At 44.5% G+C, this 17,183-nt stretch overlaps 1 protein-coding gene across 4 annotated transcripts in view; it reads left to right on the top strand.

Annotated features, from left to right (window-relative positions):
* Window positions 1-17,183, top strand: part of mylka (myosin, light chain kinase a) — a 579,206-nt gene that overhangs the window by 410,825 nt on the left and 151,198 nt on the right. For all 4 annotated transcript variants that reach the window (XM_070875645.1, XM_070875646.1, XM_070875644.1 and 1 more), the window contains 3 exons: window positions 2,915-3,052; window positions 5,274-5,471; window positions 9,175-9,421. In XM_070875645.1, the coding sequence (XP_070731746.1) occupies window positions 2,915-3,052; window positions 5,274-5,471; window positions 9,175-9,421 (583 nt within the window). The remainder of the gene's footprint in view (window positions 1-2,914; window positions 3,053-5,273; window positions 5,472-9,174; window positions 9,422-17,183) is intronic.

Here is a 17,183-nt window from a genome sequence, read left to right as displayed (position 1 = left end):
TGTGGGCATTTTGCATCTCGGGGTCAAGGCATGCCAGGTTAGCTGTGAGGTGCTGACTGTATAGGGCTCTCTTAGCTAGGTCTTTCTGTGCCCCAGCATTGACTTTCTTGCAGCACCGCTTCGACTGACCCCTTCGCTTTGGAGCTACGTTGATGTCAATGATGGATCGGATTAGGCGGTGGTCCATCTAGCAGTCGTCAGCTCCTGTCATGGCACAGATGATGCACACACCCTTGCGATCCCTGGCTCGGCCGATGACATAGTCGAGCAGGTGCCAGTGTTTGGAGCGACAGTATTGCCACGATGCATTGTATTTGTCCCTCTGGATGGACAAGATGTCGGTGATGACAAGGGCATGTTCTAGATATTTTGTCAAGATTAGGGTACCGCTGGAGTTGGCTTTCCATACCCCCTTGCTGCCAATCACGCCTCCCCAGAGGGTTGTGTCGATTCCTACTCACCTGCTTGCTCCCCACACTCTTTATTATTCCTTGTTTTTCAAGATGCAATGTAATTCTTCAATAAAATTATTTCTGGATTATGTTTCAACAGTGATTTGTGGCAGAGAATGCTACTTTCTAACTGCTCTGTAAGGAATTCTTTGTAAACATTTTACAATGGTTGAGCTTTGTATGCAAGACTAATAGCCCAGATTTTGCTGGAGAGACCCATTAGTTAGATTTTATTCCTCAGCCTTCAGCTCGAAAAAGTTTTACGTCACAAATTACTGGAAGTGTGAGCTGAGAACAGGGCCAACAGGCCATCTGGAACCTTGGTGAACTACAGTCTATCTCCTTAACAAATGACATTTAAGGATAACGAAAGAAACAGAGGAATGATGGGGGAGGAAATAGGATGAATTAAAGTCAAATTAGATACAGAAAGAGAAATAAAGAGGGAAAGAAAGATTGGATTAAAAGAGAGAGAAAAAGAGACAGAAAGGAAAAGTAAGGAAAAAAAAATTAAAACGTTCAAATTTTAACTTTTAAAAATCGCGAAGAACAATTTACTACCTGCAGGAATGAGACTCCACAGTTTCAATTGATCCCTTTCTGGTCCACAGAGGCAGAAACATAAATCTCATCATTAAAAGGGTTAAGCACTAGTTCTAACTTTCTGTGGCGTGTTTAATTTATTTTAACAGCCCAAATGCAGCAATTTCTTGAAACTCGGGGAGATTAATGGCAAGCTGTTGTTTTTGCAAGGCTAACAGTGGAGCAGCACAAATCCTCCAGCAATGTTTTCGCTACAAATTACCAGACAATTTACACACTAATAACACGTCAGACTCTCCGTTATTTTGCCAGCAAATTCTGGCTCATTGGCATATCTGTGGTTAGAAGGGAGAGGATTTTTATGGAGGGTTGTTAATACAGTGGTCAGACATAATAGAGGAGGTTTTCTACATCATTGTGACATAAACTTGACTTTCAGCATGCAATGGTTGTCCTTTGCATTTTTTCAGGCTGCTGCTCTTCCTCTCTCTTGCCGCACATGAGGTTCTTTGTCCTCTGAAGCATCTAGGAGGAGGCCTCTTCATAAGGCAAAGTTTTGCAGCATGCAGCACACCATTTTGTTTTTTGAGACCCTACCAGCATATATTACTACATCTGTAGTAATTTCCAACTTCCAGCCCTCCAGATCAATGCAGTTCCTTCAACATGCCAATCGTGTGTGCAGTGATATTTGTGGTAAATGAATGAATTCTTGAAAGACTCTTCTTACCTTGCCTGACCTGATGAGGCCATTAAAACTTTTTATGGGACTCAGAGGCCTGGACTAATAATCCTGAGATATGAGTTCAAATCCCACCATGGCAGCTAGGGAATTTAAATTCAATTAATTAAATAAATCTGAAATAAAAAGCTCATGTCAGTAATGGTGACCATGAAACTATCGGATTGACGTAAAAACCCATCTGGTTGAATAATGTCTGTTAGGGAAGGAAATCTGCTGTCCTTACCTGGTCTGGCCTATATATGACTCCAGGCCCACAGCGATATGGTTGACTCTTAACTGCCCTCTGAAATGGCCCAGCAAACCACTCAGTTGTAACAAACTACTACAAGAAACAATAATAAGAATAAAATCGGACAGACCACCTGGCATCGACCTCGCCACCGGCTTCGGTCACGACAACGGTACATCCAGCCCAGTCGACCCTACAAAGTCCCCCTCACTAACATCTGGGGACTTGTGGCAAAATTGGAAGAGCGGTCCCATAGACTAGTAGACGCAACAGCCTGACATAGTCATACTACTACAACGATTCAAGAAGCTGGCTCACCACTGCCTTCTCGAGGGCAATTAGGGATGGGCAATAAATGCTGGCCTTGCCAGCGATGCTCACATCCTGGAACAAATTTTTTAAAAGTTGCCATGCTTGTGATTTTATCAGTGGCACTGATTGCCCTGGTTCTCTTTCCACTACCCTTGTGCAACGCTTGTTGAGGCTTACATTGCTCTGTGCCAAGCAGAACCTCTGTCCTCTGGCTCAGTTCATCCAGCACCACTTCATCAAAGAAACTGATGACTCTCTGCCCTCCAACAGACCTCACAGATATGTTTTCTGAAGTGGTATTTGTACCCTGTGCCCAATCTCTTTTGGTAGATGGCTTTCTCTTTAAGATGCTACAGGCCTTTAAATCCTGCTGTAGCATGCTAGTTCACCCCTAAATGGGCAAGCTCCCAATTACTGTTGAATCTGAAGCTCGCCCCAATTATTTAAATTAGGCTGACCCCAAAATGACAGCAGGGTCACCCTACTTCACACTGGGTGGGCCTGAATCATTCACTACCCTGTTTCTGCGCAGGAGTGCACCTTGGAAAGTGTCTGCTAAAGTGTCTTAAAATGAATTCATGTAAATGTCATTAAATTTGTTTTGTAATAGTTTACAGTTTTTTTTATAAACAGAAAGGAAGACCACCAAGAAGACTGAGAGTGCAAGTGTTGAAGATTCCAAAAAGACTTTTGCCCCGATCATCCTGAAGAATCTGACTGACCTGCAGGTCATGGATGGCAGCCAAGTGAGAATGACAGTGGAAGTGGCAGGTAAGGCAATCACAAATAGACAAATAATACTGAACGCTGATCACATGGAACCATGTGAGAACAGACCAGAGCCTTAAAATTCCACCGGGAATGCGCCGATGGCAGAATTCTATCGCTCACCGTGCCATTAATTGGCAGGACTGTGGAAGGGCCTGCAGGAGCAGACCATTGGCAATGTGGGGACACATCTGCAACACCTTTAAAGGGGAGGAGAGGAGTGCTGCAGCTGAGTGAAGGTGGAGGAGTGCCAAATATTCTGCAGATGTGCACAATGACAGCCAAGGGAAAGCCTCCTGTGTTCGGTAATGATGCATTGAAGGTCCTGTTAGAGGAAAGACAGTGAAGGGAAGTGGTCTTCCTTGAACCATAGTTGCTGTTCCCACTTAGGGAGAATTTTGTTAAAGTATAAGCCGCTTGTGGAATAGGACAAGCACACCATACAGAATTGCCACAAAATAAATGTAGATTTAAAATCTGTTTTTTTTTGTCCATTATGTGTTGGTTATAGTTGTGGCAAGTTTGTAATTGCTGGTATAGGGCAGAGAAGGTATACGAGTTAAGTGATGGAAATGTATGTCGCATTACTGGAGACTCTAATGTTTTTGTTTTCATAGTAAAACTACAGCTGGACAGTAACAGGATGTGTCCATTTACTAAATGTAGTTGACATGCAATGCACTTTATTTCCAGCCTGCACATCAGCTCCCTCTGTGTAGTCTTCCTCCATCTCCTCCTGTTCCTGGGGGCTGTAGGCCCCATTGCTCTTCGTGCTGTAACATGGCCACTAATCTTCTGATTGCTAAATTATGAAGCAGGCAACAGACGAATGGCAAAGTTCTGAAGATATTTCTCTTTGCAAATATGGTGTCTGTCACTTGCTTTATGCATTCGCGAACAGCAGAATGGCTTCGACAGATGGTGGCCTGGAGGATCCAGCAGCTTAAAAAATAATATTGTCACTTTAACAGGGAGTGATGTTATCAGTCGTAGATGTAGTTTGAAGATAAGCCTGCAGCAGATAACTGGTGAAGCAAAAGGGCTGGCAACAGATCTCATCTGATGTCCCTCAGTACAACTGGCATGGCCTATGGACTCAGGCCTGGGGTATCTCCAGGAGCACACATAACCCCTGAAGTACCTTTGCACCTCAAGATAGTGTCCCCCTCATCATTTTCCTTTTCATTCAAATCATGTACTATATTTGAAATACCCAAAGGGATTCTCATTATCCAATCCTGTGAAGCAGCAGTAATGGCTAAAGTGGAGGCAATTGACTGTTGGTAAAATGTAAGCTGCAGAAAAGGCAGCCAAAAATAAAGGTTTCTAAAAATATGAAATGTAGCAACACAGAAATTTGCAATCTTACAAAAATCAGCAAATACAACCTCACTTTAAGTACTTTTATAAAGCAGGCCAGGCTGCTTCCCAGATAAGTGCCCAATTCTTATGGTCAGGGCCGTGCCCAATACAAAGAAATTTGGCATGGGACATCATTTGAATAAGTTTTGTGGAGTTTCGCATGGCAGTAGCAAGGCCTGCATTTGATGCTCAAAATTGAACACAGTGTGAATGCAGCGTGTGAGACTGGAGTTCTGACTTTCTGAACATGACCACCACGAAATGAGGCTCCACGCCACCAAGAAGATCAAAGTTATACTACAATAGATGGAACTGGAGGTGAGAAGAGGCTTCCAGATCAAGGGGAATGGTAATTAGAGAAAATTATGCATAGAAAGGACTTAATTGCACAAATAGTAAGTAAGATATATCAATAAGAGTGTTAATCTAAAGTAATTCATAGACTCGAGTTGTCACAAGGGGCCAAGACTGTTGCTAACCAATAATAAAAATAATTCTAAAAGTAGAGTGGAGAAATTCTGTACAAGTAGTTTGCCCCGCAACAAATTTGGAAGAAAAAGGAACTTTTTCTTGTCAAGTTCCTGTTAAGAAATGCTATTTTCAGCTCCTGGGGCAGAATCCTGTCTTCAACAAACTGGTTAATGTTATTGTTGGCTATAAAATTAATGATTGTGTAACAAAAGTTTTAACTTTTATATTTATTTATTGTTTTAATAGCTTTGATACTGTGCAGGAATGTGATCATCATCTCTCAGAAAATAGTTTCCACATAGTTGGAAAATTCTACTGTGCAAAACATTTTTAACTACTGTTTTTTCTGTCCGCCATTTGTTAATGCTAATAAATGTGTTGATTTTATCAGCTAATCCACCCCCGGAAATTATCTGGCTCCATAATGGGAAAGAAATTCAGGAATCAGAAGACTTTCAGTTTGAGAAGAATGGAAATGAATACAATCTTTTTATTCAGGAGGTTTTTCCTGAAGATACAGGAAAATATACGTGTGAAGCTTGGAATGATATTGGGGAAGTGCAGACTCAGGCAATACTAACTGTACAAGGTACTATTCTTACAGATTTATATTGCAACAACGATTGTGTTTCCATGTGCAGCTGCGCTCCATGTATTGTCCTTTACATTTAAAGAGAATGGTGGTCTTTAAAAATAAGTAATTGAAAATATGGGAATAATAACTACTCTTTTTATATTTATATGCTTTAAATTATGTCACAACATTAACTTTTTTAACAAAATATGTTTAAAACCACCTTTGGGTTGGTATTTTAAACAACTGGATTTGAAAATAGTCTGAACTATTTCACTGCTTTGTAAGATCAATTTGGAGCACAGTATTATTATGCTCAGCCAACACGGAATAAATAACTTTCAGTGATAACGCATTTCAGTTGCATATGAAAGTTTTGGCACAATACCAGCACTATATGATTCAAAAGTGCCTACATTTTAGAATTTTGAGGGCCTGCTTCCATAAGCTGATTTAATGCTGACCCGAGGCAGCTAATTGTAAACTGTTTCAGTGTGCTCTCTTCATATCCTGCATATATGCAAACATTGGGGTAGATTTTAGTTTTTACCACCTGGACATTAAGCATGGCCTAACCAGAGAGCAGAGAGGAAAATTGGACAAGGAGGATCCCACACGGGCTACAAAACCAGCCCAATTTTCCATTCATTCATTCATTTAAATAGAAGGAAAATTAAATTAATTCTGTTGACGGCATGCAATCCTCCTACCGGATATTCTTTTCTATGCTCATCCCAGACAGATTTTACTGCACAGGTGGTAAAGACAAAAATCTATTCCACTGATTGTTAATAAGATTAATGATATTTAATTAAATCTATTAATAGAGATGTTTGTGGCTAAAAAAAAACTAGTCACTTCAGATGAAGCTTTTCTTAGTGAGGAAAGGGATGAAATGGAAAATAGAACAATCCATGATAAAGTTTATGACCTAGAAATTGAAACGCACCTAAACATGAGCGTGTAGGTGATGGGGCACACTGTGTGTGCCTGTTCCCATGGTCCCAAGCCCCACTTTAAATTCGTGCAGGGAATTCATTAAAGTGATTCTGGCATGCAGCCAATATTCATCAGGAAATCAGACAGACAGCATTTTTTAAAGGGGTGGTGCATTCTGGCTGCAGACAACAGGGAATCTTCCCAGATTGAAGAAAATGGCCGGACAGGGCATCCAGATTCTCTGATGCTGCTTTGGAGGCTCTCGGCCAGGCGGTGAACAGGAGGTGGAAAATCCTGTTCCCCACAGAGGGCAGAAAGTCCTTCAGGCAACACCTCTGCTGCCAGTAGCAAGAGGTCACTGAGGATGTCAATGCCAGAAGTCTAGCTCCCAGGATCTGGCTGAAATGCCAAAAGAGGTTCAAGGACCTCACCAGATGTGTCAAGGTAAGAATACGGCTCTCTTACTCTCTGTTCCAACCACTACCACCTCCGGCCTCGCTACTCACAATACTCCCCTCCCCTGCTTCCCTTCACATTCTTACGATCACAGTATCATACCACTACATCTCCTTCTCCTTATACTCACTCAATTTCCCACGCCTCACATCTTGCACACTGCACACCCAACTATTCAACCATGATCAGCCCCTCAAGGATGTCACTAACACACTTTTTTCTTCCAGGGGAGGGCCACGCACAATCTGTGCCGGGAGATTTCCACTGACGGAGGCCGAGCCCACTTGCACACCCTCTCCACTGTGGAAGAATATGTGCTGGTAATCACAGGCAGCGGGAGAAACATGGCCGTGGCGAGTGGCGGCGCTGGAGGAGAGGTTGCACAGGGTTTCTTCACGCTTTATCCTCTTTTGCCCTTCTTACTTCTATCTCACCCGACATATTCTGCATGACAAACCTCAGCTGCTTTCACCAGCCACTTCTACGTCTGCTCTGCCTTCACACCTTGTCCCTTTCTTTCATTTCAGGTGCTGAAAAGATGGACATGCTTTCACCGCTTCAGGAAGAGGAGGCCAGCCTGGAAGTGCATTGTCACTCGATCTGACCCTGGCACCACGTGTACTTTAGAGGCTAGGTTAGAGCAGGGGCATTCACATGGTGAACCACAGTGTAAGCATAAGTGTGCAGCAGCTAGAATAGGGGAATAGGACGCCACACGTGCCAGCTCGCGAGACGACGAGATTACGTACCAGCTCTGCTGCAGTGGACTCAGATGTCAGACTTTGAGGGTTGAAGTTTCAGAAGAAGGTTCACGGGCATTTACCAGGAAATGTTTGGTGCACTGGGCAGCCTGACAGAAGGCAAGCGTACAATGTCACTGAGTCCACCTTCAACCTGTGTTAAGGCTTTGCGCAGAGCATGGAGACCTTTCTGTCCAATATGGACCAAGTTGTCAGATCCATGAACACAATAGTGGCGTGCACCATGATGGAGCCTCTGCTGGCAGCTGCCATGGCAGCCACAGGTAGTGCTGTCCATGCCCTGGTTGGAGGCTTGAGTTGTAACTGCAGCAGGTGATATAGCTCCGTGATAACTTCCTTGTGAAGGTGCCCGAGACATTGCTCCTCAGTGAAGTTCAGGTAAAAGTGCTTCCTGAAGACCACTGTGGGTATGGCTTCCTATGCAGTGTCCTCCCCCCTCTTCTACCAGCTGTTACTGCTCTCTCTTATCTTCTTGGCTGTTCCTCATCCTTCAGCCTGAAAGGCAGCTCTACCAGACCACCCATGACTGCAGGGAAACTATTTTGAAAGCAGCCAAAAGTATGCAGCAAAATACTTTTCTTGTTAGAAGTCAGAATTAAGTTATAGGCCAAAAAAGACCCAGAAGTTAACCAGCAGCCTAAAAAGACAAACCAAGATCTAACCGGTATGTAGTGGATAAGCCCTTTAAATAGCACTGCTGAAGGGTCCTTGCTGCCTGTTAATGCCAAGAGTTGCGGAGTGAATTTATCACATGGCGAGTCAAACACTGACAGCCCAATTTCAGAAAAGGCTCCTACAACAAACATAGGACTCCTAGTTAAATATTTTAATGTGTTTTAAATAGTAATGGTGTGTGCCCTGAAGCCTACCATGGAGCCTGATCTAATATGCCGGGCAATGAGCACTTGTGTGCTGCCCACCATATTGTCGCTTAGGTGCTCTTTAAACCTGTAAAACATAAATGGTGACACTGAATTTTTGTGCCAATATTTCAAATTCACTATTACCTATCCAATATAATGAATGTTGAATTTTAAAGGTCTAGATCGTCTCAATGAAAGTGACAAAAGATCTTACTTTGATGAGGCATCTCACAGAAGTTTGTTTGCAATGAAGAATTGTGGATTGGAAGTAGGGCTGCCAACTCTGGTTGGACGTATCCTGCCTCCAACTGCCCCACCCCCATGCTCCTACCATTGGTCACCTGACACAACCATCCTCACAATGCATCTCCTTCTAACGCCAATTGGAAGGCAAACAGGGTCTTAATTACCTGATTGGATGATGCTTTACTGTCACCAATATTTTTATAAATAAATAAGTGTTCAAAGAAAATAAAACAAATAACACACTTTTTTAAATGCCCCTATGATTTATCTCCTGGGTTGCTTGTAGCAGCATCCTGGAGATTACGCTTCAATTCCTGGGACTCCAGGAGAATGTTGGAGATTTGGCAACCCTACTTGGAAGTTTGATATTCTTGAACAGAAATATATTGTATGCTTTGCTCTATCCAACATTGTCAGACAAAAATCATACAGAAGTCTCTTCTGATTCTGTAGAGCCTCAGGATGGGATACAGCCCTGGTTTATCAGCAAGCCAAAAGCTGTGACTTCGACTTTAGGGGAACATGCCCTCATTTCATGTGCCATCGCTGGAGATCCATTCCCAACTGTGCAGTGGATGAAAGACGGGCAAGAGGTTGTAATTGATGAAGACTGCAAAGTCCTCCAGAATGAGGATGTATTTACACTGTTCATCAAGAATGTCCAGCTTCACCATGCTGGTCAATATCAAATGCGGCTCAAGTATGTTTACAATGCATTCTCCCTAAGTCTTTATGCTGTAGTCCATATAAGCTATGCAACAAACTAAATGTGTTTTAGTATTCACTGTTTATAGAACAATCATAAATGTGTATAAAGAAAGCATTTATAATTTCACTGTAAATAGCAATTAGTGGAAAAGTTCCTTCTATATAACTAATTTTAATGCAAGTGTATAAATCTTCATCATGTATTATTTATAATTTTAATATGTATTTTTTTTCATAACTTGCAGTTTGACTTATTTGGTCTAACTCAATGATATGGCTTTATAGGACATGGCCTTCAGCAAAATGTGCCTGAACTCCTGAACAGTTTGTGTTGGCACAACGGTCTAGAGTTTCCACACAATTGAGGTTTTTTTGGCGCACTTTCCCCGATAGTTGTGTAACCACCGCAAAAGATTGTGGAATTTTAAGCGCAAATTGCATTCAATGCAACTCGAGTTTCTGCGATCTTTTACGCTAATTTTAAAAACATTGCGCCAGAAGCAGACCCCACCCACAAAACCGGTCACACCTCCCAGCGTGAATTAATCATCATTGGGAGCTTCTGCTAATTGCACTCATTTGTGGGCCTTTGAGGAGACTCCAAAAATTAAGCTGGAACTTTTGGGCGCAAGGATATAGATATGTTTTGAATGATTTTTTTTTTATTTACTAACTGACTGCCTACTGTACCCCAGTATAACTAGAAAATAGTTTTAGATATTTTTTAAAAGTCATTTTCAGTCATTTAAAATTGTGTTACTCACAGGTGGTGAATTAACAGTGTGATTTAAAATGCTTAATTTTTGTGATAAACACATTGATCAAAATTTAACAATATATCAAGGAGTATTTCTTTTTAAAAGCAAAATTTTTTTAATGACATTTGAGAATGCTGCCCTATTGCGCTGGTTCATGGCAAATTTTGTGTTACATATTATGCAAATGAGTTTGAACGGAACCTGGGGGGGGAGGGGGGAATAAAACACTTTTCACAATGAGCGCAATTTTGGGCACAATTCGCGCTGAAATCGCCGATTGCGCCCGAGACGGAGACACTACCACAACATATGCATTGCTGCTCTTCAGTTTCTCATGGCTAGTTATGGACAAATATTAAATTGGAAGCAAATACAAAAGCAAAATACTGCGGATGCTTGAATTTGAAATAAAAACAGAGAATGCTGGAAATCTCAGTGGGTCAGGCAGCATCTGTGGAGAGAATTTCCAGCATTCTTTGTTTTTATATTAAATTGGAAGCGCAATTTTGAACTGGTCCAAATGGGCTGATTGAAATTACTATATTAGAGTGCAATTTCGACTGGTTTGGATTTCTTACTGCTCAGATTGGGCTGCGGCTTTTCAAGCATACAGCTCCGACGGGATTTCGTTTCGTGGGCCGCACCCTTAAATTCCACTTTGAGGACTTCGGGCAGATCCTCTGCTTGTCCGCACTATGTCAAGGGGTCAGGGTGGGGAGGGGGGGGTTGCGGGGGGAGTTCCGTACTTGCTCCAGAAATTCCTTCCCTTGAAAGGCCCCAGCGGAACTCAAACCAAATGAGACCTGCAGTAATTGAGACAGCCTTCTAAAGGCCCCAAAGCTTCACTAGAGAAAGGTAATCCATTACCAGAGGGGATCAAACATCTTCTCTGATCCAAGTGAACTTCAGTGGGAACTGATGAGTTGATGGCGCATTTGAGCTGCTGGTGGACTCCATTCTGTTTTACAAGGACGGATTGGCTCAAGTTAGGGCAGGAGCCAGTGGCCCAATTTGGCTAAGCAAATGATCACAGAATTTGGGACATCGTCTCGGTTTGTGTGAGGGCAGGAAAGGGCTCTGCTCTGCTGCATTTACACCAGCAGAATTGGGCCTTAGGGATTTCCAAGTCTATGGGCCGAATTTTTGTTTGGATTGAGTAGTGTATGGAGAAAGAGTCAGACTGAACAATGTGAGCTCAAAGTAAAGTGTGACCTTAGTCTTTTATTGCAGGTCTCCAGAGTGCCTATCCAACCCATGAAGCCTCCTTAAATACCTGTGCCCCCAAGGGATTATGGGATTTACAATGTGAGTCGATCTTGCCCTGGTTGATCGTCTCGGTGTGAAAGCTGGTGTTGTTGAATCATTTGTTGGGCCTTCGCTGGGCTGCTGTGCAGCTGGCCTTGCTGGGCTGCCTGGTGTGTTGGGCCCTGCAGGGCTGCTGTGGATGATGGGTTCTGTTTCATGGTCAACCGTCGTGCCGGATGCCACTGGTGTGTATGTTGTGGGATCAAAAAAGGTAGGGTCCAAGGTGGGTTGCTCAGGATAATCCATGAATCTGAGTTTGATTTGGTCCAAGTGTTTCCGGTGAATGAGTCCATTTGAAAGTTTGACCCGAAACACCCTGCTCCCCTCTTTGGCCACGGCAGTGCTGGGAAGCCACTTGGGATCTTGTCCATAATTTAATACAAATACAGGATCATTGATTTCAATCTCGCGTGACACATTTGCGTTATCATAGTATGCACTTTATTGAAGCCGCCTGCTCTCTACCTGTTCATGTAGAGCAGGGTGAACTAACGAGAGCCTTGTCTTAAGTGCCCTTTTCATGAGCAGTTCAACAGGTGGGATCCCAGTGAGTGAGTGGGGTCTTGTGCGGTAGGTGAGTCTGCAGTGAGCCTTCAGTTACCCTCTTCAAGCCTTGCTTGATGGTTTGCACTGCTCTCTCTGCCTGCCCATTGGACGCTGGTTTAAACGGGGCAGATGTGACATGTTTGATCCCGTTACAGGTCATGAATTCTTTGAACTCAGCATTGGTAAAACATGGCCCGTTGTCGCTCACCAGGACATCGGGTAAGCCGTGTGTGGCAAACATGGCCCGCAGGCTTTCAATAGTGGCAGCGGACGTGCTAGCCGCCATTATCTCACATTCAGTCCACTTGGAGTATGCGTCTTCAACCACAGGGACATTTTACCCAAGAACGGGTCTGCATAGTCGACGTGTACCCTAAACCACGGTTTGGAGCGCCAAGACCATAAACTCAGCGGCCCCTCCCTGGGTGCATTGCTTAACTGCGAGCATGTATTACATCTGTGAACGCAGGACTCTAAGTCCGCATCAATACCAGGCCACCACACGTGGGATCTGGCTATTGCTTTCAACATTACAATGTCTGGGAGGTCATTGATGAAGGTGTCTCTGCCCTTCTTGAGGACCACTACTCGATTGTCCCACAGAAGGCAGTCTGCTTGTATAGACATTTTATCTTTCCGCCGCTGGAACGGCTTTATCGCTTCCTGCATTTCCACTGGGACACTGGACCAGCTCCCGTGAAGCACACAGCTTTTGACTAGGGATAATAAAGGGTCCTGGCTCGTCCAGCTTTGATCTGCCGGGCAGTGACGGGTGATTGCTCACTCTCAAATGCTTCCATAACCATGGCTAGATCTGCGGGCTGCGCCATTTCCACCCCCGTGGTGGGCAATGGCAGCCTACTGAGTGCATCGATGCAGTTTTCTGTGCCTGGCCTGTGGCGGGTGGCGTAGTTGTATGCGAACAACGTGAGCACCCATCTCTGGATGCGGGCCGATGCGTTGGTATTTATCCCTTTACTCTCGTAAAACAGGGATATAAGTGGCTTAGGGTCAGTTTCCAATTCGAATTTTAGCCCAAACAGGTATTGATGCATTTTCTTTACCCCATAGACACATGCTAACACTTCTTCTCAATCATGCTGTTGGCTCTCTCAGCCTTAGACAGACTCCTGGATGCATAAGCAACTGGTTGCAGTTTCCCGAAATCATTAGCTTGTTGCAATACACACCCGACGCCATATGACGACGCATTACATGCTAGTACCAAATGCTTACATGGATCATACAACACAAGCAATTTGCTCAAGTGAGCAAGAGCAGATGATGGAGACAGGGACAGCAGTGGAGAGGTCGCTTCGGAGGATGCAGGACGCTCCAAGCTCTGCTCAGCTGGACGCAGATGCTGTACCTGCAGGGCTGTCAATGAACAGGATACTTCTGGAGCAGCAGCAGAAAATGTGCTGGCAGCTGTTCTAGCCACACTGCATGCATGCAGAGAGATTGGAGGGGTCTGTCGCAAGCATGAGTGGCATGATGGTGCAAGCCTTTGCAATGATGTCTTCATCCATGGAAAGAGTGGCCACCTGCATGGAGCATAAAATGTGGCAATCACACAAGCGCATGCAGGCCTTCACCATTGGACTGCACACTATGAATGTCACCTTAAATAGGCTGAATGATATCTCAGCCTTGGCCGTTCACAATCCCATTGAAAAGGTCACTTGCCAGCCAGCAACAAAGAATGGGCAAGATGGGAAAGTACAGCAAAGTGTTCTCCAGCTCATTGCTAACAGAGAAGTGCGGCTTGGCCATGAGAGGGATGATGGTGAAAGGGGACATGGAAGTGGGGACTCAGCTCAAAGCACTTCCACTTCTCATACCTTTGGTTAACAAAAAGCCATCAATCTCAGATTTAAAATTAACCATTGGTTTAGCATCAATTGCCGTTTGCGGAAGAGAGTTCCAAACTTCCACCACCCCCTCAGTCAGTACCCCACGTGCTACCTTGTGTCCCAATGACCAAGTCTGTCCCTGCACAGGTCCTCACAGGCTCCAAAGCCCAGAGGATGTCGGCCAAGAGCATCTCAGCAGTCAGAGCAGGGTTCTGAGCAGCATGTCTCTACATCTGCTGAAACCTCAGGGGTTGTACCTGAGAAGTGCTAGGAAAAGGAAGAGTACAGATTTGTAGTTGCACAAGGGTATATATATGGATGTGTTACACATTGTTAGAATGTTAAGTTTCTGTTTTATATGTGAGCCATGTAAATATTATTGGCCCAGAAATCCCAGCCTCCCCAGGTCCGTACTGAGTGTGTACCCGGAAAGGCATCGCAAAAGCCGGTTTTCAGCGCACAATGCACATACGCTGAAAACTGACTTTTCCGATCTGTCAAGCTCCATCCTCCGCATCTCAGGTGCGAGGACATCCGCATGGGCAAGATTGTAGTATTTGCCCATATCTTGCCCAGCAAATGTCCTGAAAACTCTTGCGCCTGATAAAAGTATCAAGGGATATGAAGTTAGGCGCAAAGTATCAAGGGATATGAAGTTAGGTCGCAGATCAGCCATGATCTTATTGAATGAAGGAGTAGGCTTGAGTGGCTGAATGGCCTACTCCAGTTCCTATGAGGCTCTGAGCTCATACCTTGTCCCTCCTGCAGGTCCAAACCTCAGTGCTGCGCAATGTTGTGCAGAATGCAGCACACCACGCCCATTCTGGGGCCCCTGGCTCGTGCATACTGAAGAGCGCCTCCAGATCTGTCCAGGCACCTGAGGTGCACCTTCAGCGTGCTGATGCCACATCAGGTCCAGTTGTTAGCAGGTCTTGTTCCAGCAGACTGCAAATGTCTGCAACCCTCTGATGCTACACACTTGGGCTCCTGAGACACTGGCGTTCGGACATGTCGAGGAAACTTATCCTCGGTCTGCGGACCCTGTATGATGGTATGACCTCCTGCGAGCTGCACATCTCTGCTGATCCCCTCTTTCCTGTGGAGCTGTACGTCTGTGAGCAGCAGGCTGCTGCTGGTGCAGGTCCTGATGCTCCTGGTGCTACTGGTGGCCAACTTGGTCCTCATCTGAGGTCCAAAGTAACACAGCTGATCTGATAGATCAGAGCTCCAAAGTGCAGATCATACCTCCAAACCTCCAAGGTGCAGGTGACACCCCCAATGTGTGTAAAGCCACCTCCAATGTGTGTAAAGCCACTTCCAATGTGTGTAAAGCCACCTCCAATGTGTGTAAAGCCACTTCCAATGTGTGCAAAGCCACCTCCAATGTGTGCAAAGCCACCTCCAAAGTGTGTAAAGTCACCTCCAAAAGTGTGTAAAGTCACCTCAGCATTGTGAACTGTTATGTTCAGAATAAATCCACAGGACTATATCGCAAGCTCAAACTGTTGTGACCTTGGTCTCTTTATTTCAGACTCTAGAGTGAGGAAGCAGCATGGTGAATCACCTTTTATACCTGCTTGCCCCAGGGTGCACAGGTGACTCTTAGGTCTCCCACAGGTGTGCCCCCTGGTGGCAAGTCTTACACTTGGGTAAGGTCTACATGCATACATAACAAAACCCATTTCTTATGTTCTTATGTTAACACAAGCAGGTAAGAAAGCAGCTGTGAGTACTCAGCACTTGTTGGCATATTTCCTTGACATGATTGCAGCCCTCTCAATTGCCACTGTCTTCTCACCTCGCTTTCACTGGCAACTTCCAGGAAGCCCGGGAAATCCGTGGAGCCAAAGCTAAAGTGCAAAACCCATGTTAATATCGCTCTAATTGAGCAATATTGAAATTAACAACCCGCCTCTCCCGAGGGGGCTGGGCACTTTCAGCCTAACGCGCTGGAGTGAAATGCGGAAGTCGGCAGGTTGGAGCTGGCTTCCCGACATGCTCGCATTTTTCCTGGATTTCACCCCCACCCACACCCAGACCTATGTGCTCATCCTCATTAATATAAACCCCCCCCATGAGCCTCAGCTTTCTTGGAATGGGAGTGAGAAAGTCTAATATTTCCTCACTGATTTTTAATCACTGACTAATGTGCATTGTTTGCTGGAAGTCTGTTCATATGTGTGTGGACCTAGACTGGAGCAAGAATTGGGCTTGAGTGTGATGGACTCCATTGCCAAATAGCCTGCTGACCCTTGTGGAAAGTTACCATTTTGCAGACGTGCAGCAGCATAATTCAGCGCCTTTAGGAGAGGCAGAATAAGGGGTAAAAATAGGATCAGGATAATCATTTTCAATCAAAAATAAATGTTTAACAATAATCTATGAATGCATCTGATACATCTGTCTTCTTAAGGAAGAACACAATGATGCTATACATGGTAACAGTTTAAACATTTTGGGGGAGAAAATCAACACAAGACCATCTGTTTTGCCTCTGAAAAGTGGGCTGCCATGAGTTGTAAATCTGGGGGCTTCTTGGCCGCCTCATTGACATCCAAGACCTGCATAAAACAGGGATACGGCTGTTTTATTAAGGAAATTGGGGTCCTATGCAGGTTGTAATCCTGGTTCAAATTGGAGGATATTGCACCGCATAAGCTCCACCTAGTTGTTGCAGTTCTTGAGTAAGCAACTTTAAAGGGACTGCTGGAGGCTGCTCAAAAATCAGCCACAAAACTTTCACAAAGTTAAATTTTGGGGGACCCAGAAGGAGCAGAAGTGCTTGGCCTGGCTTCACAAAAATATTGCAGACCTCTGGCAGTCCAGGATCACAACACTCGTATTTTCCTCTCTTCCCCCCCCCCGCCCTCCGCCACCTATCTCTCTATCTGCGGGTCAATGCCATGCTAGAGCAGGTTGGAATTTGGCAGGCCTCGGCCAGCATACTTCATCAGGGCACCCACTGCTTCCATTCAAATGAGTTCCGATGCCAAATTTGCCACAAGCCCTCAGGTTGACACAATCGCTCCATGGACTGGCTGCCCATCAGATTTCTTGCACTTCATTTTTTTAAACTTTTTTTACTGATGTTTCTCCGTGTCTGAAAGCCCTGCTGAGAAACAATTCAAAGGATGCTGAATTATTCTCAAGAGGTCGTTCGTCATGTGTGAAGCTAGACCAGGAATGATGATAGACTGCTTTCCATGGGGACATCACAACCTCATCCTGTCTCTACATCTCTCTCCTCCTTTAAGACACTCCTTAAAATCTACCTCTTTGACCAAACTTTTGG

The sequence above is a fragment of the Pristiophorus japonicus genome, chromosome 3 (assembly GCF_044704955.1).
Source record: "Pristiophorus japonicus isolate sPriJap1 chromosome 3, sPriJap1.hap1, whole genome shotgun sequence".
Taxonomy (NCBI): Eukaryota; Metazoa; Chordata; class Chondrichthyes; family Pristiophoridae; genus Pristiophorus; species Pristiophorus japonicus.
The sequence above is the reverse complement of the archived record's forward strand: the minus strand, read 5'-3'. Positions and strand labels throughout refer to the sequence as shown.